Raw genomic sequence first — 24,862 nt, forward strand, 5'->3', positions numbered from 1 at the left:
CAGCATGTCAGGTAGAAACTCTCTTGTACGTTCTGCAAGCCAGAAGAGGCAATGACAAAAAAGACAGCAAGTTCTTTGCTTTTTCTGTTGGATCAAATTGAGCTGCCCTCTGCCAGCCTTCCTGTGTCACTTGTGCGGTTGGATCTCATGTGGCAGCAACAGAAAAAGGACAGAGACTCCAAACTGTGGATAATGTTTGGATAATGATATCCAAATGTGATAATGTTTGGGTTTTTTTAAAGGAGGTATGAACAAACTTGGGGAACTTACCTTAGGAAATAAAAGCCTAAGTCAATAAAGGAAGTGCAAGAGAGCCTGTGTGCTACCGAAAGATGTTATGAATTGTTTTGCATCATCACAGGAGATCAATTAGTGCATCAGGAGTCATTACAGCCAATAAGCTGGTGTGACAATTGACTGTATGCAAAAGATTAGTCCATTGTAAATGAAATTAAATGGGTTTGCTTAACCCAGACATGGAGGTGCTTAAACTAGCCCATTTAATTTCACAACCAGGACAGGCTCAAACACAGGGAGAGAGTCAATTACTATATTTCAGCTGACAGGTAATAATTTCTTATGATGTGTTGACTTAATTCCCTAGCAATCACATGAATATGCCCTTAGTTAAGCATGAAGACAAACTGTCCTGATGCACAAGGAAGAGAGGAAGTACAGGAATTGTTTAGACTGACAGCATCAGACGCCACTTGGTGACATGGGAATCACAAAGCAATTGTACAACAAATGGAAATGCTGTCATACATGTAATGATGAGCACAAAGGAAAAGCCCAGGGAGGCATGGATAAATTCAGATAGGCTGAAACACATGACAATTACACTGGAATAAGCAGAAGATGAATTAATACAGACCCATTATTTACAGAAAAGAAAAAAAAAAAATAGTAAGGAAGTGAGAGAAAGACGGTACAGCTGATGCTGTGCTTTACATCTAGGAAAAGGTTAATGGGCAAGCTGCTAGCAACTGAAATTGTTAATAAGGGATTGGAGAAGGATTCAGAACAGGAAAAGCACAGGTCGAATCCCAGTGTGCACAGTCTAATAAACTGAGGGTACTTAAGGAAACACATGGAGACACTTTGGACCCATTAGTGATTATCTCTGAGATCTCTTGGCATTCCCATTGGACTGCAGCAAGGTAAACACAATATCTATCTTTAAAAAACAGGCCCAGGAGGACATCAACAGACCAAGCTCGGTCAAGCTACCCTCTATACCTGGAAGGATCCCCAGCTGCTCTATTATGTGCTCCATTTGTAAGTGCCGGGAAAGCAATGAGATGATAGCTGCACCAACATGGGTTTGCCGAGAAGAAATCACGTGCAATCAAACCTGTTTCCTGGCAGATTACCCCATGTTCTGGAAGGAATCTGGAGATGAGATACCACTCTTGGCACTGTCCTGCATGAAATTCTAATAGAAAATCAACAGAGCACAGCTGCAATTCTGGTTAAAAAAAAAGTCTGTGCTCAGAAATATTGTTGTTACAATGCATTCTCAACTCTGGGAATGCCTCAAACAAAGGCTGAGATGGGAGCAGCCTTCTGGTCTGAGCTTTTACTAATTCGCGGGCGGAAAAATAGGATGCTTACAAGGAAGTCTGGGAGAGCTCTGAAGAACAGGCTTGGGTAAGATATAAATGACCTTCTTAAACCAAAGGAAATCCAGGAAAATCAAATTCCACAGTCGGAGAGGAGGACGCAGATGCAAGATAACAAAAGCAGCATCTGGAGTCAGAGCGGGCTTGCTCACAAATTACAAGGTTTGTGCACAGGCAAAGAAAGGTAACTATTCTGTGGGTAATGTGGATCTGAGAGCTGCATCTGGGGCACAGGAAGCCACTGTTTTGCTGTGCCTGTCACTGATGAGGCTGGGGATGTATTGCAGTCTTCAACTGCATATGCTACAACTCCAAAAAAGCACAGACGAGCTGGGGGAATCAAGGATGGACATGCAGACAGGGCTGGGGCACCTACAGAAGCAGGGGGCTCAATGACCCTTATGGGTCCCTTCCAAGTCAGCATATTCTGTTCAATGCTTCTCAGACAGAGTGAGGGTCCACAGTCACCGCCAAGGTGCTAATGGTGGTATTTGTGCTCTGCCAGCTCCAGCATGTGCTGGTATCACTTTCACAAATGAAGGCTTTACAAGTTGCTGAAAATGCAGGGGAAAACAGCACTGGGCATACAAAGGCTTTGCATGGGAGAGGTATCTTTGCATTGCTCAGACAGACACAGGCACTGTGGTTTCCACTAGTCAAGACCCAACAGAAACTCTGTTTGTGACCTGCCTTCTCATATAAACCCAAGGGCAGGAGCCCCTGACTGGGAACCAGACACGTGCATGTGTTCAGCAGCCTGCATTTGGCTGAGGCAATACAGGGCAACAGGATGCCAGTGAGAGTGAGGAAAGTGCATTAAAAGGAAGAAGCAAGGAATCACCACCACCCCTCAGTCCTGTTCTCTGACTAATGCCCTGCCTGCTACAACATAGGTGATTCAGTGAGGAGAACAGGACCAATATTACAGTACTGTTAACAGCACCCCTCTGCTTGAGTCCCAGCACAGGGACTCCATCCCCTTTCCACTGCCAGGCCCTGCCTTCACACACTGATGGAGTCATGTCAGGCTGCTGCTGTAGTAGTCCAAAGAAGGACTATGAAGGAGACTTCCCATGGGCTTGCTCCCAGGGAATATATTCATAGTGCAGAGAAATAACTTTTTTGTAGAGTTCTTTGGAGATGAGTCCATCTTTCAGACAAAACCACAACAGAACAACAGACCCCTCGGCACACTCAGCATGGTTTGCTGTACCCCTATTTATGAGGTGGAAGCAGTTACCCAATTATTCTCAAAGTCATCCCCAAATTTACAGGCAGAGTGTGAGAGACATTCTTCACCATCCCATCCACAGCTCCTTTGTCCTGAATGTGGACCTTTCTTGCATGTTCTTGTCCGAAAGTTGAAGGATTTGGTCATTATCCTGAAAGATAAATTTCAGCCGTACCCACACAGCTAGCTGGAATTTCAATCAAGTACAAGATAACTGGGGCCACTTCCATCTTTTTTCCTAGCTATTCTTGTTCAGCCTAACCCTCTTCTCCACATCCCACAAAGAGGCAGGACATGTGTATGTAAACAAGGTTTGGTAGGAAACATTGTAGGAGCAGTCTGAAACCCCAGTGCTTCTGCATAGGTGATGTATTTTGGAAGCCATGAAAAATTCAAGCTGTTTTGTGTCCAGATAGAAGAAGAAACACAAATGACTACAGGTGACTTGTGATGTAGTTTGGGAAGCAGTAAATTAGATGCTACCTTCTAGTCAAGACATAGAGCTGGAGTGTGTATTAATAGGCATGCAGAGCAAAGAAAGATCAAGACATTCACCTGTATTTGGTTGCAAGCCAAACAAAATAACCTTTGCAACTTGTAAACATAGCAGGTTTTAAAACCAGGGACCCTTTAGTCCAAAAGACAAGGAAACAATTAATTAATGTCGTCTTATGGAATGATACCTCCTACGCAGACATCAGATTTAATAGAGACACAACATCTACATACAGAAAGCAAGCTTTGTAAGATATTTTCAATGAGATCCTGTTGTGCAAGAAATATTACATGGCTTGTTGGCTGGGAGCAAAGAGGTAGGAAGGTGTTATTAGAGTCATTACCTGTGTCAGAAAAAACACAAGCCCATGTTCTCCTTGAGAAAGATGTTGGTTAGAGAAAAACAGTAGTTTAAGTAAGGAAACACATCTTGTATGAAAAATATATTCTGCCAGAGGAACTTTATAGCCTTGAAATATCTAAAAAGTGTGAGTAGTTGGAAAATTCTCTGCAGAATTTGGTTACCTTTCTGTTTCAAGATTCTATATTGCTCTTGGTTATTTCTTAACAGACCATGATGACAAAACCCTTTGAAGAAGTTTAGTGTGGAATTTATTTTTTTTACCTGGCACAAATACTTTTGTGTAATTACCCCTTCATTGCTTGACTGTGTAAATCTGGGAAGCTGTATGCTGCATATGGCAAACTCCCTAGAAAAACAATTTTAAGCATGATCACTAACAGAATACTGAGCATTTGTATGAATCAGGAAATTGTTTGCTTGGCAGAGTGCAGACAACTTCCTTAGAAAATTCAGAAAGATCTGGAGGATTTCAGGAAAAAAAAAAAAAAGTGGATTTTTTAAGAAGGTGTCAAGAGCTTCTCTAATTAATGTCATTAAAAAGATTATATGCATGCTGGAGGATTTTCATACCAATAATACTGTCCTTCTAGTTCATCTGGAGTAAAATTTCCACACCTGTAAGACTCTAAGAGGTCTAGAATTACATCTCACCAATTGAAATCCTTTCACACGACCTCTCTGCTCAAGAAGAAAGGGAAACAAAACTTGCTTCTGCAAGAATGAAAGAGTCCAAAAAGCCACAAGCTGAAAATTTCAACAAGTTAATGCCATGAGGACACTGAGTCATCATAAGGACACTAAAGCAACACAGCATCTTGCTTCAGATCCAGACAAGAAGAAAAGAACTGTATTTTCTTTCTTCTGTGGGTCTTTGAAAAGAAGTGATTGTAAAAAGCCCTCTGAACTGAATATGTAAGTGTGTCCTCAATCCTCATCCCTCAGCACTTATCACACCCACTCTGCAAACAACCCTGGCAGGAGGGACAACTGAAATAAATGAGTTTATCTCGTAGCACAATTGTAAGACTCAGCAAAGTTTCAGCAAAGTGATGTATTGAAGACTTCTCTAGTATGGGTGGGTCAAAGCTTTTAAACACCACCCGAGAATCAGATTGACGTCTTGATAGATGTTAATGAGTTTTTTAAACATTCTGTCTAATTCAGTGCCTTCCTGCTAATCTCCTGATTGTACGGGATATGTTTTCCTTGAGATGAAGCATGAACAACATTTCAATGAGAAGGAAAACCAATATGATTTAGTTTGTGCTTTGGCCGTCGTAAGATACATTTTTAGGTGACTTTTTTTTTTCAATAACAGGGTAAGACAAGGTCTTTGATTTCATGGCAATGATTAACAGCACTCATGCTTCTCCACTGAAACTAAGAGTTTATCCTTGACACACCCACAAGGATTCTCCAACAAGGAAATAGTACTGCTGTCTGAGAACCCTCTTTGCTACTGATGACACGATGCTGCATCTCATCTACTAATTTGGGCTAAAAGGTGAGCCTGCTTAGAGCCATAATCCCCACAAAGACTTTCTGGAGCCAATCCTTCGCAACTAGCATGAAACACCACTTTCTGTCTGCTTCAACAACAAATCACCCTACAAAATATCTTTGCCTGTGATCACAGAAGTCTTGGTCAGAGATACAAGTGAAATTCTCTGGGTTGGAAAACCCTGTCCACAAATCAGGATTAAAAGAGACTCTGTTAAGAAAAGTCAGGCAGCAAATAGAAGTGCTTCCAGTGGTGTATTCACTGAGGTGAGATCCACTTGCACCAGCACCATTAAATCAGTGTGAGGCAATGAGTTATTGCACACTGAAAATGTAACGCCTGCCCCACTGCTAAACTGTGCTATAGCTTTTCAAATTCTCTCAGACAAAGCAGTGAAGGACTGCAGAGACAAGAAGTGAGCAAGAAAAGAAGCAGATGAACTGCAGTGAGCGTATCTGAAATAGAATCAAAAGAGCAAAGAAAGCAAGCCCCAGTCCCTGCACTATTCAGAGTTCTTGAACCTGTTCCTGCAACATGCAAGTGTCTCACCTCACCTGCCTCATCCTCATCTGATACACCTTCCAGATCCATCAGCTCATCCATTCTTTGTCCTGCCTCTTGGTAAGGTCCCTCACAAAATGCATTGCTTCTCTAACAAAGCTACGTGCACAACAAGGCTTTTGCTCTGTTTCAGCTATCTCTCAAGTACCAGTATTGTTGTGAATAATTGCAACTTTTGCTTTCTTCAAACCACAGAAAATGTTTTTTGGGGGGGAATTGGATCTTACTCTAATGGAAGCAAAAGCATCACAGCCAAAGTGATGCCTAAAGGTCTGCCCTTCCTGGAACTGCATTTTCTGGTGCCAGGTCAAATTCAAACAGCACGAAGCAGAGGAGAGGTGGATAACGCTATGAGAAATTAGCCTCAGATCAGATGCTGCAAACAAAGGGTATATGAGGTCACTCTATTTAACTCTCAGGATCAACATGCCAGTCTTGTGATGCAGAATCATAGAATAATGGAGATAGGGAGGTCTGCCCAGCAATTTGTTGATACTTGGGGTTGGATTAGTGTTGCTCAATACACTTTTGCTAATCCTGAAAAGGAAGCAAGCAGTTAGGTGATAACTTGATCATTGCTCACTTCCTTCTCAAGAGCGTTTATGAATATATTGAATATCAGAGACTGCAAATTAGAACTATTTATAAAATAATAGAGAACTAGGATGCAGGATAACCTTAAGTGCCAGATTACTGAGAGATGTTTATCCCTTCTCTTTGAGATCCCTATGTCAGGAACCTCCAGACTGCCCCAATATGACATTCCAGTACTTAGTAGTCCTGCTGTCTTTAACTTTTTCCCCCCTACCTCTCTACTGCTACAATGGAGTCAGAGCTGGGTTCAATCCTGTTCAACATCTTCATTAGTGACCTGAATGAAAGGGTAGAGTCCACAAAGCTCAGAGAAGTGGCAGAAACACTAGAACACTGCTACCATTCAGCTAGTCCTGGTCAGACTGGAGAATTGGACTGGGTGGAACCCAATGAGGTCTAGCAAGAGCAAGTGTAGAGTCTTGCACCTGGAAAGGAATAATTGCATGCACCAGTACAGGTTAGGGGCTGACCTCCTGGAGATGAATTCTGGAGGACCTGGGGGTCCTGGTGGACAGCATGTTGGCCTTGAGTCAGCATTGTGTCCTGCTGGCCAAGAAACCAGTGATATCCTGTGGTTCATTAAAAAGAGCGTCACCAGCATGTTGAGGGAGGTGATCCTCCTCCTCTACTCTGCCCTGTTGAGGCCAAATGTAGAATACTGTATTCAGTTCAGGGCTCTCCAGTTCCAAGAAGACAAGGATCTTCTAGAAAGAATCCAGCAGAGGGCCATAATGATGATAAAGGGTCTGGAGCATCTCCTGTATGAGGAAAGACTGAATAACCTGGGTCTGTTCTGCCTGGGGAAGACTGAGAGGGGATCTGATAAAAGTTTATAAATATCTAAAGGGAGGGAGGTGGGAGGCAAATGGGTGAGGCCAGGCTCTTCTCAGTGGTGTGTAGTGATAGGACAAAGAGCAATGGCCTAAGACTTGAATCAACATGTGGAAGAACTCCCTTACAGTAAGGGTGACAGAGTCCTGGAGCAGGTTGCCAAGAGAGGTTGTGGAGTATCCCATGGAGATATTCAAGATCCATCTAGATGCCCACCTGTATGACCTACTGCTTTAGCAGGGGAGTTGGACTCAACGATCTATTGAGGTCCCTTCCAACCCCTGCAATTCTGTGGTTCTGTGATTCTGCAGTGCACTCTCCTAACTTCCTGCCCTTCTCACCAGGAGCACAGCTCTCAACAGTCACATTTCATGCATTCAGAAACAGGCACTGTTTTGCACTTGAAGCCGTCTCTACAACAGCAGTAACCTGCAATCTCTGAATTCAACATTGGACCCCAAAGAAGTTTTTCCACAAGTACAGACCATTTTAGAGATATTGTGCTTGTAGACAGCTCAATAGCACATAGTAGCATGCTGCTCTGGGTTACCTCTCCCAGACCCTTTAAAAATAGACCAATAGACAACAGACCAGAGAACGAAAAATCTCTGCTCTAGACTAAACAACCCCAGACTCTTCAGTCCTTCTTCATGCGTCATGTTTTACACCCTGCAGTCACTTGAGTCACATTCCTCTGGACACTCTCCCAATGGTACATATCTTTCCTGTACTCTGGGCACTGCCCAGAGCTGGTCACATTACTAAAACATAGGCATTGTCTACAACAACAGCCTGTTGGAGCCATTTCAGGTGTCCTGTGAACAATCTGCTGTTTACACTTCTCAGGGATGTTTAACTTTTCCTTTCTTTTTTGCAACACCATGACACTGTTGACTTACGGTCAGCAGATAATTACTATAGCACTTGCAAAGCCTTTATGACACAGACACAATCTTCCAAACTGCTTGTCTTCTTCTCCCCCGTTTGTAAAAGGGACAGTGCCTTCATCCATACTGAATGCTGAGCCACAAGGTTGGAAAAGTCCTCTAAGATCACCAAGTCCAACCACTGACCCATTCCCACCATGCCCACTAACCATGTCCTTCAGTGCAGCATGCTGTACAGTGGTTTCTCCTTTAACACCAACAGATGGAACCCTGTAATGACATCCACGAGGAAAAAAACAGCTTTTGAGTTATTCAGAACATTGCTTACTTTAACCACTCCATGGAGAGACCTGACCAATGCACCCTGTTCCATCTGCAGTGAGTCACACTGCTTATTTTTTATTTCAATCTTTACTTCTAAGTTGGTTGTTCTCTCAACACCTGCTGATTCTCTCATCTTTGGATTATGATGGCCAAAGAATGCATGTTTCATAACAACCTGCACAAGTGAACTTGTGTTTGTGATGCTGGCGTCGCAAGGTTTAAGTTGTCTTTGGGGAGCATAGAAGTTCACACAGAGATTCCCAGAAGCAGATGAGAAAAGCATGGCTTTCCTAATGCCCAAGCCATTACCCAGCACAACCTGCTCCATGGCAACACTCAACAAGGAAATCTGGCTTTGACATAACATTTTTTCACCTAACATTTCACCTGTACAAAGTTAATGACCTTGTGAGCTCCAAGATGGGGGGAACTTCCTGAGGCTCTGTGCCTTTGTAGGTAAGGTGGTTGAAAAAGCAATGGTGTCTCTCAGTAATCATGACCAGGAAACCATAATGATCTTGTAGGTCCTTTCCAACCTTGTGATTCTATGTCTCTATCTTCTATGTCTTCTACGTCCAGAACACAACACCTCCTGCAGAGGTGGTCAGGACAGGCCAAGCAGATCCATGAAGCATCAGGTAATGCCCATCTCATGAAATTTCCCTCTCTGATTTCTTTTTGCTCTGAACGATATTTTAACTCGTATCAAGCTTCTCAGACATTTCAGGTAACAGATTAATGTAAAGCAAAGGTCTGCCTAATTATCAGCATAACTTCCTTGCTTCTCATAATCACTAGGATTTCCCTTACTAATTAGGCTTCAGTTACTGTGGGGTGAGTGTTTTAGCACCCAAAAGCCCTGCAGCCTTCCCCACTGTTTTTTGTGCTCACACACCTGAAAACCCACCAGCCTCCCAGCTAACACACAGCCAAGTGTCAGGTTCTCCTTCCGCATCATTGTGAAATGCTTCTTATTTCAAGGAGCACAAAAGAATATGCCGTACCCTATTTTACTCCACAAACAGCTTCTGCAGCACAAGAGAGAACGATGAGGACCCCGGGGCACCATGAAGCTGTGCAACCCACCGCACTTCAAGGCCCCTTCCAGCACATCCCCAGTGATCTCAGCAGGACCTGACCTCTTCCCCCAGGGTGAGGAAGGCTGCAAAGCACTGCTGGCAGCTCTGGGAGGCTGTGGGATTCCGTGCTGCCCCATTTTATCACTGCTTTCCTCAGCCCTGGGACAGCTTGCACACATCTGCATGAAGGCCCAGCAGCACTGCTGAGCCAGAGCATGTTTCATGAAAGGAGCACAAAGGCCCTATAGCTATTTTTTATTATTTTTTTTAAATTTGGCATCTACATTTGCTGTTTCCAGCCCATTAGCTGTTCTGCCACAGCATGGGTGTGGATGCTTCCACTCCTCAGGCAAGGATGAGGCCCCATTCATGGATTAACCACCTCAGTGGGCAACGTGAACAGCGGACACGATTTGTGCAGTCAGGCTACAGCTGCCAGGAGGGACTGGGTTTTAATCTCATTCCACAGGGGTCATATCCTCAGCTTACAGCCTGAATCATATCCTCATTCTCCCACCTTACATTCCTGACCCAATTCTGGTACACTTCCAGCCCTCTTATTAGAGAGGAAGAGGTGGGGGTTGACTCCAAATGCCTCGTGATGCTGCCAGGAGGAAGGCTGTGCCTGGGCCTCCCTCTATAAGCAGAGGTTACAGCTGGGCCTCCTCCAGGCCTGGCCCTCAGAAGGAGCAACAGAAGCCTTCCCAACCTGGCACTCCAATCTGCATCCTGAAAAAGAGATTTGCTGCCTTCTTAGGAGAACTTTCTGAAGGTGGATGTGGACAAAGAGTCCCCGAACCCATGGCTAGATGGATTTGCTTCCACAGAACTGTGGATTCATTAAGACTGGAAAAGACTGCTAAGATCAACAGTACACATACCACCAATATTGCCCATTAAACAATGTCCCTCAGTACATGTTTACTTAATACCTCCAGGGATGGTGACTCCACCACCTACCACCCTGGGCAGCCTGTTCCAATGCCTCACCAGTCTTTTGTATACTCCCTCCAGCAGTGAGCAGACCAGAAATGATAAACACATCCCTGGCCATCCGCTTAGCCCTCTCCCATACACAAGGAATTGGTATTTGATTCAGTGAATGCCTTGCAAATAAATTACATAAGAAAACTGTGATTACATAAAGTGCATTGCACAATACATTATATAAAGCTCAGGTCATGTCCCAATCAACCACACTCGGCTCCGTTACATTGAGAACAAATAATCTGAGGAGCAGCAACGAGGGGAAAGGTAGAAGGAGGATGCTGTTCCCTGAAGCAGGTATGTGGCACACTCATGGCAAATGGGCCCCCCAAGTGCCCAAGAAGGGCAGCACCCAGATAAACCCCAGCTTTTGGCTCTAAGCCTGCCTGCAGGATACCTGAGCTTTTCTGGTTTGCTTTTCTGCAACTTCCTGATTTCAAACCAGCAGGTAGTAACTGTGAAGAATGTTTGAATTCTGAAAGGAGCAGAGCAAATTCTGTACCAGCAGATGGAAATCAAAATCAAGTGGGAATGCTCTATTCAGTCTAGTTGCAGAGATAGCCACAAGATGTACAATGAAGGCCAAAGACTTATTTATGTGCTCCAGTATTTGGATTTTTCCAGAAAAAAATTAGTTGGGATTCATAGATTTTAAAGCCAAAGATCTTAATAAAATTAGACCTGGAACTTCCAATCAATCCACCATAGGGACTGCAGGAGGGAATCTCTCCTTCTGGAGATCATAAAGCTACGTGTGGTTTTAGGGTTTTGTTGTTGTTGTTTGTAGCTTTGACTGGTTTTGGATAAGATTTTGTGCTTGAAAGCACTTCAGGGCATGAAACATCCCTAAAGCTTCCATCGTGCCTTAGAAGGACCAGACCGAATGAGCAGGTATCTCAGTGCAGTTAACATGCTGCTGTTGTTTTTAGTGATAACAGCGTACATTTTAAAGGAAAAGCAATAGATCAAAGAGGAGAAGATAATCTTCAACAGTTGTGCCTTGAAGTACCATGGAAAGACAGAGGCAAAGAAAGGCTGGGAACCACTTGGTACATTGAGTCAGATCTGCAGAGAAGCTTCCTGTGCCAAGAGGGTGACTGAAAGGTGTCAGGAGATGAGAAATATCCTCCTTGGGCACTGGCTTTGCTGCTGGGCTTCTAAATGGAAGGCGATTTTCTGAAGAGCAAGAGGGAATTGTATGGAACAGCAGAAGTAGTGTAGGGGATTCCTGAGCATTGGAAGTAGGTGATATCTAGCAGCTCCTCCCTTGAGGAAGACCATGAGGAAAGCTGTGGTTCTGTGCATCATATCTCAACATTGGAACATTGAGGTGGCTAACAGTATTTAAAAAAATAAAATAGAATCCATTCCCAGCATGAAATCTTGCAAGCTGGAAGGAGACCCAGAGCAATTCCCCATTCCTTGTAACCAGTCCTCCCTACCTGGGGAGGGAGTTCCCAAGAGTCTCCTGCAGAAGTGAATGAGTCAAGAGTTTGTGCATGCAAATGCACACAGGCTGAGCAGGGATCCCAGCTGCCATCCTTGGGCAATGGAAATGGTGAAGATTATTCACGAGGCCTTATTACAGCCAAGAACTCCGTAGGCTGGGTCAGACAAGTCCTCAGGAGTGCAGACACCACAAGCATGTCCACCTGCCAGCATCTGACTACAGAACGAGGCAAAACTCATAAAGGTGATGCCTACTGAGCTTGGTGGCCCTTGCTTCCACCCACCCTCCTTTTCTTCACAAAATGGTTTTAGCAAGGGGTTATTGAGTACACAAAGGTTTTTCTGGGCCAACGTTAGTTCACTGAGTCACTGGATGGAAAGCAAACCTGTGGCAGCAAGAGATAAGGGAGTGAGCTGCAAGCTTGCATAAGGTGCTCATTTCCCAATGATGACTGGCAGAACGCTGCCAACTTTTGTACTCGAAGTGAAATTCCCCTGGAGGAGATGAGATGTGCCTGTGGGATGCTCTTGCTGGCTTCTCCTCTAGCTCTTCCAGCTGGCAAACTGGTTCTGAGGCAGGACCAGAGAAATCAGGCCATGGTGGTGCTCATAACAAATGCTCCTTTTGCATGGAGGGAGCACTGTTGAACAGCCACCTCCACTCACGCTTTCCTCAAAAAGACAGATTTACCACCCACACATCACAGACAAATCCTGTGTTCAGGAGATCCCCACTAATTACCAACGCAAACAGACTTCACTCTGGGACCTGCACAAGAGCAGGTAGGTAATCACAGGTCACGCTATTCTCATTAAGATCAGGCACGAAGCTCTTACTAACACAAAGCCCATAACTAAGTCAAACAAAAGACAAGAGATTTAGGCAAAATGGTCTCATAGTTGGTCCTGGCAAGCTTTAGAGAAAGTTGAGTAACCCAGATTCCCCACCTGACACGCAGGGTGATGCACTGCAGGGCTTTTTGTCACCATGGGCAGCTGGCAATGGCCATGGTGTACAGGGTAGGGGTCCTTCCCTCCATGAAGTTAAGGAGAATGGAGATGGGGCATTTGGCTTAAACACCTTCATGCTCTGACTGCAGAACCTTGTGAATTTGGGTAGCATGGATCCCCTGTTGTGCACCACACAAAGGCCAGGGTCATTAATACCATTTATCCAAGATGGAGAAGGCTCCTGGGACTGGAGGTCATCCTGTCACATAGCAGTCCCCTTCTCCCCATTTATCTCTTTGCCTTGGAGGTACTTCCAGGATGGAGCTGTGCCACTGGCTCATTGCAGAGACTCACAGCAGCAGGATGGAGGTACAGAATCACTGGAGTCACCCACCTCCCTCTGGACCCAGATATGCCTCAAGTTGCCTGCTGGAGACAGGGTAAAGTATGGGAAGACCTTGGAAGCCAGTCCATGCTGTGAGGCCAAAACTAACTTCTCCATGGAAGCAGCTTCCCTCCCCACCCTGCCAAAGACCCTGTCAGAATAAACTGCTTTTCCCTCCCATTGTACAGTCTGACTAAGGTATGGCAACAAAAAGTGATGTATGTGTATATCTGGGGGAATGCAACAATAAAATTCTATGATTCTGTGACATTCACACTTACCGTTGCCACAATAAAGTATTTTCCATTACCTCCATTAGTTACAACAAACGTTAGGGTGATTGCAGGGCTCTGATTTTCAGGCACAAGTTCACACACATTATGAAGCCATTATGGAAATGGTGCACACTGCATAATGGCAGAGTCCACGAGCTTGGCTGCCTGGTCCAACTTATCCAACAGACTTCTGGGTTTTAACAGCACTCCTGGTGCTGAGAAAATAGAGAACACTCTTAACAAAAAAAATTGAGTGCCTGGTTTTGACCAGAGCAGAAGCATCAACTGCTGAGCAGAGGCAAGGAGCTGAACAAGTCTGGTGATGCCCAGCTGTGGGGCTGGAGCCAGGCAGGGAGGGCAGAGCCACTGCTCTCACTACTCTCCTGCAAAGGGCCTCTTTGGTCAAAGTTAATGAGGTGTTGCAAAACAAGTGAGGGTAACGCCTTCTTGAAGGCATCAGACATAGGCAGCCATGGACAGAGTAGGCAGATCACAGATGTAACATCGGAGCACTCACCCCCCTTCTTCAGGTCAGCCAGGCACTCCTTGCACCTCCAATTTGATGTTCACCCTCCTGGCTCCGCACACAGGCTTGGCTGCTCCTCACATCAAAATGATCAAAGTGGGGAATAAATAGATAAAATAACTTGAGAAAGATCAGCTCATCACACCAAGTACAAACGCTGTCTACTCATCCAGACGCACCTTGCAATCTGCAAGCAGGAATGGAAAGAGATCCTCCTGCAATGGTTGAGCCTCCATACCACAGGCACACCGCCCTGGCCAAAACCACCTTCTGCATAGCTGGGTGTGAGTGCTGCTATCTGCCACCCCATCACAAATAGCTTTTCCAGCCCAAATCTCTCATGGGCTACGGGGAACTCTCAAATTAGGGAGAATGGCAGCAGTGGCATCAGGTCTGTTGTCCTCCTTAGTTGAGCATGGCAGGGAAGATCACAACAAGAAAGGAGAGGGAAGAATGAGTTCAGAGAGCATTTGGACAACACTCCAAGACACAGAGTTTGAGTTCTGTGTGGTCCTGTGTCAGACTCAATGAGCCTTATGGACCCCTTCCAACTTGAAGCAGTCTGTGATTCTGAGAGTCCAGGAGGGTCACCTGAACCCCATGGTAAGTACAGAGGTGGGGAGGGTGTCCAGCGAAGTGGGTGTCCTCGTGCCTCACTCCCACCAACCACATTGGAGGAGAAAAGAACATCTTTTGGATCACTCAGGGAGAAGCAGTGTGGCAATGAGGCAGCAGGATGAAGCAATGATGTGGGCAATACAAGGCATAAGAAGGAGAACCTGCTCAAGGGTCAGATTCCTTAGACCATACCAGGGGACCCAGAGACATCCCATTCCTGACATTACTGTCACTGAGCCCTGCGGAGCAAACACTGTCAGACAGAGATCTGACTCGAACCTTCAGCGCTGACCTCCAGCATCATATAGACCAAGAAGCTCCACACTCAGCATTTCCTGCCCCAAGCAGCCTTTTCAAAAGGCCATGTCCCCCATGGTTGTGCTGGACAGAGAGACCACAGCCAGCCTGCACAGTGTATGGCACCTAGAGGCTTGTCTTGCCTGACCAACATGTGCTGGGGCACTTCCCCTCCACAGGCTCCCACACCCCCAGTGTGAAAGATGCTCAGAGAGAGAGAAAAGCAAAGCAGCAGAGGACCTTCATCTGTCTTAAAAGGGCTCTGCATGAAACAGACCTGTTAGGGGTTCGGCTTAGAAGGTTCCACCCATTCTACCTTTCCCAGCCTCTCCCTGGTGTCCCGTACGGCACAGCAGGATGCAGAAGTAAGTCACCATGACTATTGGTGTTGGTGGGAGCCACGGGACGCAGGGGTCCCACTCACCCCCAGGCCTAGAGTACACTCACCCAGACCCCAGAAGGACAGGGACAGGCAGGTGCTGACCTCCAGCCTGCCTGGCTGCTTCACCAGCTGAGATTACACTGCCCTGCAGAGGGTTCAAGGTGTGAGCTCAATGGGCTCAACTTCTGTGTGAGTTTCTCCTCTCAGGATTTTTGTAGGTAACACACACTCAGCCCATCCCTTGTGAAGCCCAAGAGTTGAACTGTGGATAGGCTACAGAAGATACAACAAAAGTAGCATGAGTAAAGCAGAAAGTGCAAGCTCTCTGCTCCTCTCCCAGTACTACACCTATGTTCACCAAGCAGCTGCCACTGTGAGGCTGCTTGGCCTGAACTCAGGTTTTCTTGTTAATTTGGCACCAGCGTATTGTAAACTCAATTTGGGGGCAAACAAAGCAGGTGTTAGAGCCACCCCAGCAGCTGCAGCACAGTGCTCAGGATGGTCTGTGTGTTGCTGGTTGATAGTTTATCTTGGAGAGTTTCTGAGCACCAGCAGTCCCGCGCCCCCAAGAACAAAGCCCTCTTGGCTGCTGCAAATGGCACTGTGTGTGCAGCAGCAATGACAGTAGGTTAAATATTGTTATGTCATGGAATGAGCTACTTATCAAACTCTTCCCATACTGCAAATCTCCCATACAGCTTCAGATCCTTTACAAGAGGGGACAAGTAGCTTGAGCCATTTCCCTGCTGCCAGCTGCTTGCCACGTGGTTCACCCCATGCCTCACAGCACCAGCTGAGGCAGAAAGATAAAGGCAACTGCGTCCCAACACTGCCAGACCCTCACTATGCTATGTTTTTATGGTGCTTGTCACAAACAGGTTGAAAAAAGGGCTCAGCAAGTCTTCTTGGTGTGACTCAGTATAAGAAGGACCAGCAGCCATCCTGTGATTCTGCTCCATCTGCCCTGGGTGACAAGTTCCCTCCACAGTGGCTCATTCTAGGGCTTCCCACCACAGCAGAACTGGGAAGTGCCACCCCATCCCCCCCCAAGACCCCACAGTCTCCACAGGGAATGCCCTTCTCACACTCCCCCAGCTGCCAAAGAGGTGATGGGGAAGGTGCAGGCATACCTACCCCGATACAAGAGACAGGCTTATCCTGAGGAAGGAAGAGATACATGGGTTATATTCTGAAGGGCACAGAGGAAAGAGAGGTCCATGGAAAGAATGGACCAGGCCTAGGTCCTGGTGCTACCAGCTGCAAGACCTGGAGATTACCCCCTCTGGAGCCCCAGGTTGACACAGGAGAGCGTGTGAGATTCATTTGCCTATTATTCCACCTGGCTGAGCCTTTAGGAAAGCTAATCCCCACCGACAAGATGTAACAACAAGAGCTGGCTCAGCCGTGTGCTGCAGGATGTCCTTCACACCAGTTCTACAAGTCCTGACTCCACTGGGTGAAGGACATGCTTCATCCCCTGTGTTTGGTGCAGTGCCTCATCTCAGTACGTGGTCTGTAGCTCCCTGGTGGAACTAGAAAGATATGAGATATTCCTCTAGCCATGCCCTGTAACACTACCACAGCAGAGCCACCACTGCTCTGGAAGAGACCCAGACCAATGCTCAATGGGAGCAAAGGGGAGATGCAGGCCGAGCAGCATCCCATGTTGTCCTTCTGTGAGTGCCCACTGCAATACCTTCAGCCACACACAGCACCTCCCCACCATGTTCATTTTGCTTCTATTGGCTGCCCAGCCTTTAGCACTCGTACTTGCTGCATAATCTGCATCCTGACACCTGCCAGTGATCTTACAGTTTAAGAAACCCAGTTTCACCCTGCTCCAGCTCACAGACGGGATGCCAGAGAACAGCATCACTTCCCCTGCTACAAACTGCTCTTACTTTGCCAGCCTCTGCCATGATGCCTCCAGCTTCAACCTGAAACACTTGTCGATCCCTCATCCACAATCCGCAGTACAGCCCGTGAAATTCTATCCAGCCTCAAGGCCATCTGTGCACAGACTGGCTCCATCCTTAGAGTAAAATCCACTGAACCTTCAAAACTGGGCTGGACACATCTACAACAGCCCTTCAGCAGCCTATATAGCACCTGGGAACTAATAGAGCAGTGGCAGTCAGCACTGTCCAAAACCACAGTCTTGCTACCACTGTCACGTAATAGAGCCATTTTGCTATCAGCACCGCCAGGAAGCAACCACCTGGGCCAGGAAAGAAGATTCAGGTTCAGAATATTTTCCTAAGAATGGAATGCTATCAAAAAAGCAAGCTCCAAGCTGCTATAGGTTGCTGCGTAACTCCTGGGACTGTTCCTGTTTCCTTTTTTTTTTGCCAAGAACCAGACGACAACTCTTTCCGCAGCCAGCTGTGGCAACTCAGACTAAGTGGTATGAAGAATGACCAGTAATTCTGGCAAAATGTTCCTTGCAAATGCCTTTATTTCAAGGTAATACCCATCATCCTGCAGTCAGCCAAAGAGACCCACAACACTTTCAGAAAGATCTCAGCTGCCCAGACCAGCAAGGGTTGACCAGTTCAGCAGACCAGCAAGCCCCAAAGTAGTCAGACAGCTTGGATGAGATCAGTATCTTCCCAATCAGACACCCCACTCCCAGCTGCATCTTATCAGCTTGTTTCCTCAGTGTTGTTTCAAAAGTCCTGTGAGAGCTGCTCAGAGCTATGATGAGCACTGGGCAAACACAGGCCTGCTGCAAGCAGAAAGGTTCTGTCCATCACCCTCTCTTCAAAGCCAACACCAGTTGCCTCCCAGCAACTGCTTTTTTGTAGCGTATCTTTGGCAAAACATGAGCTGACCCTTTTAGGCAAAAGCTGCCTGAAGCTCAGATAGAGTTCAGATAAGACGCATCATCTTTTGGGAACGTAAGCCAGAAAGCAGATACCGCTGAAACCTGCCTCAGCTGACCTTGTCCACTCCCCAAGCGTACCAACATCCCCTTATCACAGCCCAGCCTTTGCTTTGATTTGGGAGCACCTCTCCTTTTGTACTCATCCAACATGCACAAGACTCTCGGTAAAGAACTTCAAAGGTTTCCCATCATGTTATAGAATCAATATGGCAGCAACACCTGCACACTCAGACTGTCAGAGAGGTGACAATATTTTAAAACCCACTGCCATCACCTTTAGCTCCAGCACTTCTCTCCCCCAAGTCCTGCCTCTTGCACCATCCCACTGCTCTCGAAGGGCAGCTTTGTATACAGCTCTCGTTTCTCAGCAGACCACAAGTAAGCAAACACAGACAAACTTGCAAACAATTGAGTGCCCACTCACTGGAAGTGGAAACCCAGAACAGTTTGTCATCAAGCACGCTCTGAATAACCCAGGCCCTACCCCGGCTTTCACAACAACTATTTGTCAGGACACACCAACGAGCTGTAAATCAGGCAACAGGAGTTTGTGAGACCTCACTTGTCCTCTCTTATGTTTGTGTTGCCCAAGAGATCAGAGAGCATCAATGTGCAGTCAGTCCTTAAAAGAACCTCAGAGAATGACGCCATAGCTTCCAAGATCCTTTGGCTTCACTCGTCCCTATAAGGGCACCTCCTTTAGGAAACATCTGAGTTTCCAGAAACTTCAGAGCTGGTTTGGTCAAGTAAAGGAGCCTTATCCATCACCTCAAGAAAGACTGCCATTGTGGCAAGCAATCAATCTCTCATTCTCCCCATTATCCCAAGACGTGCTTCTCAGCATCATTCCCCAAGCTGAGGCTGATCCAGTGCTCCACATCTCCTAGACCACATCTGCACCCAGCAGGCTTTGGTGGTACTGAAGTCCTCTTACAAAAATCCAGCTCTTGAAGCAAAAGTGCCAACCAGGCCAGGTCAAGGAGGCCACAGCACTGACGCAGGGGATTCATCTTAACCTTGCATGTTCTTCTCTTCCCTTCCCACTTCTCTCATATGAACTTCTTTACAAAACAGTGGTTTGCTCAGCAAAGCCACCATCACGACCTTACTTTCACACAGCGATCATCTAAGCACTTGGCAGTGTCCCAGGTTGTCACTGTCCACCATCACTGGCCAACAAGACTAACTCTAGCTGGTGACGTGATCCAAAGCATTTAAAACATTTGACCTTGCAAACATGGGCTCCAGTAATGGCTTTTATATACTTGCAAACTGGGCGATTTGGGACACTAAGGACTTCCCTCTTCCTTTGAAAGAAGAGGGAGGAACCCATGGATCAGTCAATGCTCTGGCAACATGAGGAACACAACTAGTTGGGCTAACGTACTTGGGTAGTTTCTGCTCGAAGATGGATCGAAGTAATGACAGCTGGGCTAGCAGTGACCAGTGTTCCTTGTCTTAAATGTTTTGATGCCATTGCTGAAATACCCATGTCAGCCTCCAAAATGGACACTTAAAGCAGCAACCATCTACACAGGCCTGACCTCAGCTCACAGCTGGCTGCTATGGCATAAGCTTGTGAAATACTAGCATGCTGGTGCTTGCATGAGGGATTGGTTACAAGGGAGTTCACTCATCCTCAGTTAACTCGACGTCATTATTTTTATAGGAGGCTAGACTGGACACTTCCCAGCCTTTTGCTGCATGCTGCAAACAGCATGTTCTACCCAACAACAAAGAGGACAGAGTACGGCAGTGCAGTCAGAGGTTTTACATCTTTGTAAGAACAAAAAGGGAATGGAGTGTAAAAACAATATCAGACATGGTAACACAAGCATATGAAAGGTGTGCAGAGCTTCCCTTACAGGTTATATATTTCACACATCTCACAAACTGCCCTGATGGGGAGGACAGTTTAGGGAGGTCTACAGAATGGTCCAGCTGCAGAAGCTATAAGCATCTCCCCATGGCAGGGAACTAAACTAGCAAGCAGCAGCACTTCCTCATGTCCCATCCTATGACAGCCCCAGGAAAGGAGGGAAACAGGAACTCCCAGTTGGGGCAGAAGGTTTGGAGGAGCTCTGTTCCCCTGCAAGTTAACATGGTCTGCACCACATACCTTTGGGTCTTAAGGAAAAGCACCAACAGATGCAGCAAGGAGAGCACCCCAGTTCCAGACTATTTACATCTAAAGCATACAGTAAGTGGAAAAGGAAGAGTATGGCAGAGCACACAGGGAAGAGAACTCCAGCACATGCAACCACTGCAGCAACTTGAGAGCTGTCCAACTTTTGTTGGCAAATTGACAGGATCACAGTGTCAAACTATAAAAGGCAGATAGGCACAAACCTGAGTACCCAGGAAGATTAGCCATTGCTAAAGGCAGACTGGGCAATACAAACACCTAGAGGACGATAAAACAAAATGAAGAAGCTTTAGAGATTAATTATTAACTGCTTCTGAAACCTGTTGAAATCACTGCCTGCATCATGTTTGCTAATAGATTTGTCATCAGTATCTTAACTACAGGGGTCACAGTAGCAACAGAAAGTGCCTCTTTGTTCTCAGATTTGATGCGTGCTTTGTACACTAAGTACTTTGGGTGTTTTCAGTTTAGGTGTTCCCAAAAAGATCTTGCAGGTAACAGATGTACAAAGGTTTTTACCCACAGCCTCTCTCAGCCACTGAGCTGGCACAAGGAAGAGAGAAAAATGCTTTTTGAGGCTTTAATAAACTAGGCATGCCCACTCCAAAACTAAGGATGCTACACATAAGTATCTAGGTCCCATATGACACACTGACACCAAACACTGGGCCAACGGGCACTAGCCATGCGGTATCAGCCCAGTATTCCATTCCCACCATAGCTTGCTTTGAAATGCACTTGAAGGAACACTTTCAAAAACATATTCCATCTTTATATTTTCTTCAAAATAAAAAGACAATAGTATTCTTAAAAACAATGAAGGTCCCAACACTTTTCTGGACAAGGCATACTAAGATAAATACAGTCAGATACACAATTCTGGGATTTAAAAAGCCAAAAGCTTTTCCTTGGATTGACTTATAAAATAAAATGGTTCCAGAGAGAATGAAATCTGCTTCAGGACAGGTCCTTCTTGAGCTTCTTAGTGGCCTCAGATAGTCCATTTCTCTGTACGAGCTTCTACTCTTTTGACCAGGCCTTCTCCCAATACCTCAAAGTCCTCCAGAATTGCTTCTATGTTGGGAACACAAACCAGCTCATTGTTCCGAGTTGTCACAGTATGTCCTTTCATATTGGAGACCTGCAAAGCATAAACAAACATCATACAAATGGCAACACCAGTTCAGAGCTACTTCGCAACCTTTACAAACCCAAAATAACAGATGTAAATTGCTCTTCTGCCTTGTTATATCCAAACCCCACCACACCACTGTACCACTTCTTGTCACCACCACTGCTCAGTGTTAGAGGTAATGCTGTGCCCTTGGAGCTGCAGCCTAAAGACTGCAAGGGAAGAAGAGAAACAACTGCCAGATACGGTGAAGATAGGAAAAGAATATGTAGGCACATGGAGAACTCTGTGTGAACAGAACAGACGCAGAATGCCAAAGGCCAGGCACCACACCATGACCAAGGATTAAGAACTGGCTGAGCTCTGCTCTGTAGCTGGGTGTCAAGACCTTGAGTTCTGTGAGATTGCTAGCTCCACTAGGATAAGGAAAAAGAAAAATAAAAAAAGAAAAAAGAAAAAACACACCTCAGGTCTAATCAAGCTATACTCAACTCAGATGCCAGCATCTCCTCCTCTTATTTCACCACCATGAACAACCAGGTTTCACAACTTCAGCTAGGCTGAATGGCCAATGCCCCCTAGCCATGAAGAGGGGAGATAAATCACCCAGAGACTAACAGCAGAAGAACCTGGGCTGCCAACTCCATATTGTGAGTCACTTGTTAGTTTCTTTGCATCTTTCCTTCATAGAAAGCACCGTGAATCATTTCAGCATGTCTCACACCTAGTTTAATTACCCTCCGAAGATCACCAACCCACACAGCATGGATGGAATGCATTTCCATAGATTTACAGGACCTGAGCACTTCAAAACTGGACTTGATACCTTAACCTCTAGTAGACTAGATGTTTCTGTTAAGAGACACCCAGAACCATGAGAAAAAGACAGCATGCTTCACACACCAAACATCTTTAGCAAACAATGCACTGCCCATCTACCAGAAGGGGACCAAAGAAAAGCACTTGGGACAGCGAGCTCTGTTTTGACAAAGTGATCACAATGCTACGGCTTGTCCAAGGACATAAGTTCCCCTCTTGACTCTGTTGATGATTGTAGGGAAGCCGTGGCCACATCCCTGCCCTAGTTTCACCCTTCCTAAGTCAGGGACAGAAGCATTTGTTCTGTTTCTCAGAGGGCTTTGGGACTGAGAGATGAGAATTCTCTGATGAGAATTAGACAGCAATTGCAGAAAAAAAGTCCTTCAAGCTTTTGGGGTATGAAGGCAACATGCCTTTAGCAGAATCAAACACTTACCTTAAAAGGCTGAGGCTGAAAGCTCGAAGGTTTCCACAAAACTGCAATCACTTCCCCACCATGCTTGTCATAGAAGAATAAGGCGAGATCACTGAAGGCTTCCTGGAGTGAAAACAAAGAGGTTGTGTCAGATAGCCCACAGTACCTCTGCATGAGCCGGGACCAAGCAGACAACATTTCCAGTGGATTAACAAGAAGGAAAACAGCATAAGGAAAAACCGTGAATGCCTCCTGCTGCCTCTGTTCCCTCTGTTTGACATCCAGAGCCTCCAAGTTCTGCATGAAGATCTCACCTCTTGCTGTCCAAGACAGCCACCCTCCTTTAGGTCTGCAAGAACACTTAGAAAATGGAACCAAATTTAGACAGTTGGATCCCTTTGGCAGCAACACATTCTTCATCACTGTCCCCTTATCATCTGGATTTGGTACGACCAAGCCTTCCAGACCTGAGGTCCAATTGCTGTGTCTGAGACACCACAGTACATCAGATGGTATGGGGCAGATCCTGCCCAGCAGGCCAATCAGACACACACAGTAAGTTTCACTAGAAGGTAGCAAAGATAAACCACAGACAAACCAGGGACCTATCACTGAAGGGCAAAACCTCAAGTCCTGCAACCTGTGCACCTAAAGTATCAAAAAATCCTCCTTCTGCAGGACAAATCCCAGCTGCTCCTTCCTGTCTGTATGTATGTCTGGGATTCCTCTGGCCCAAGTGTAAAACCTTGCACTTTGCTGTGTTGAACCTCTTCTCCTGGTGATCAACAGGATCATAGTAATCGTATCCCTTTAGCTTCCCCAGCTACACTGCTGTCATGACCTTACAAATCATTGTATTTGCTGGCATCATGTATGATGATATCTTCATACAGGTGTGCTTGGCAGAAAAAAAAAAAAAAAATAAAAAAAAATCAATAAAAGCACATTTAACTTTAATGGACATGGCAGAACGGCAGTATGAGGTGGATTGAGTTGGTATTACCACTGATCCCAAGGGGTGGGGTGGCATTTTAAGTGTAAGGAGCCAATTAGCAGAGAGGTGCAGTGTTGTCTGCAACCTTCATAGACAGATTTATGAGTTTGGACTTGAACTAGCACAAAGAGGGCAACATGATCAGGTCAGCAGGCTGGGATGGTCTACAGAGCTGCCAGCTCATCCCACTCCATGGGATTTTCATGGAAGCAAGGCTGGTCAGAGCATTAACTGACCAAACCAGCTTGAAAAACCACTGTCTATAAATACATTGACAATGAGGATAACTTGCCCTGGTGTTTCTCACTTGAGACTAATGGGCATTGCTCACAGCCCAGTCTGAAAACTCCTTTCCTAGCTGGCAATCTAAGCATGGCAAAAAGCAAATGGAGAGAGGGAAGGAAAGCACAGCCAGTAAATCACTGAGCAGGCTGACTGCCATCATGCAGGTTTCCTCATCCAAGGGGACCAGAGCATGTGAGAACCTGAAAAAGACCCATTCATTTACTGTGTGAGGTCTCAAGTGCTGCACACTGCTCCTTGTATTTTTACAAGCGTATCTTGTTGGACAGAAACCAGGAGCATTTGCAGGAAGGGAACCCTCCCAGGCTCAACTCATTTCCCGGTAAAGCCGTTGCTCTGCCCGATGCTCAGCACCTTTTAGATAAACAGGAGGGAGCAGAGAACATCAGAAAAGCAGTGCCCAGTTCTAAACCCTGGCAAAAAAGAACCTCCTGCATATCTGCTGCTCCCAGAACTGCCCACAAGACAGCACTTCAGGCCATCTTCACCAAACTGCAGAGATGCAATTCAGCTCTTGAGAAACTGCAGCATCAAGATCTGGTGTGTTAGTCAACACGTTTCTGTTTGTTCACAGGCTTGAGGAACAAAATCAAGCAGAGTTTGCTCCTTTTCCATTTCCCATGCCCTGTGCCCAGGGCCACTTGCTTGTGCTTCCAAACACCTTTCTCAAGGGGAAGTTCACACACAAAAAATAAAATACAAATAAATCAATGAGAAAATGGTAGGGAACACATCTAAATGCATGGTTCCTTCTCACGCTGTTCTGTCTTTGGTCAGCATTCAGTTTTAATGACCCTACTCAGAAAGATC

General features: G+C 45.8%; 1 protein-coding gene across 1 annotated transcript in view; it reads right to left on the minus strand.

The window, feature by feature from the left end:
• Positions 1-20,947: 20,947 nt before the first annotated feature.
• Positions 20,948-24,862, minus strand: part of NOL6 (nucleolar protein 6) — a 33,426-nt gene continuing 29,511 nt past the window's right edge. The window contains exons 25-26 of the mRNA XM_015848278.2: positions 22,777-22,878; positions 20,948-21,530 (exon numbers count right to left, since the gene is read on the minus strand). Coding sequence (XP_015703764.1) covers positions 21,381-21,530; positions 22,777-22,878 — 252 coding nt within the window. The 3' untranslated portion in view covers positions 20,948-21,380. The remainder of the gene's footprint in view (positions 21,531-22,776; positions 22,879-24,862) is intronic.

Source organism: Coturnix japonica, chromosome Z (genome assembly GCF_001577835.2).
Source record: "Coturnix japonica isolate 7356 chromosome Z, Coturnix japonica 2.1, whole genome shotgun sequence".
Lineage (NCBI taxonomy): Eukaryota > Metazoa > Chordata > Aves > Galliformes > Phasianidae > Coturnix > Coturnix japonica.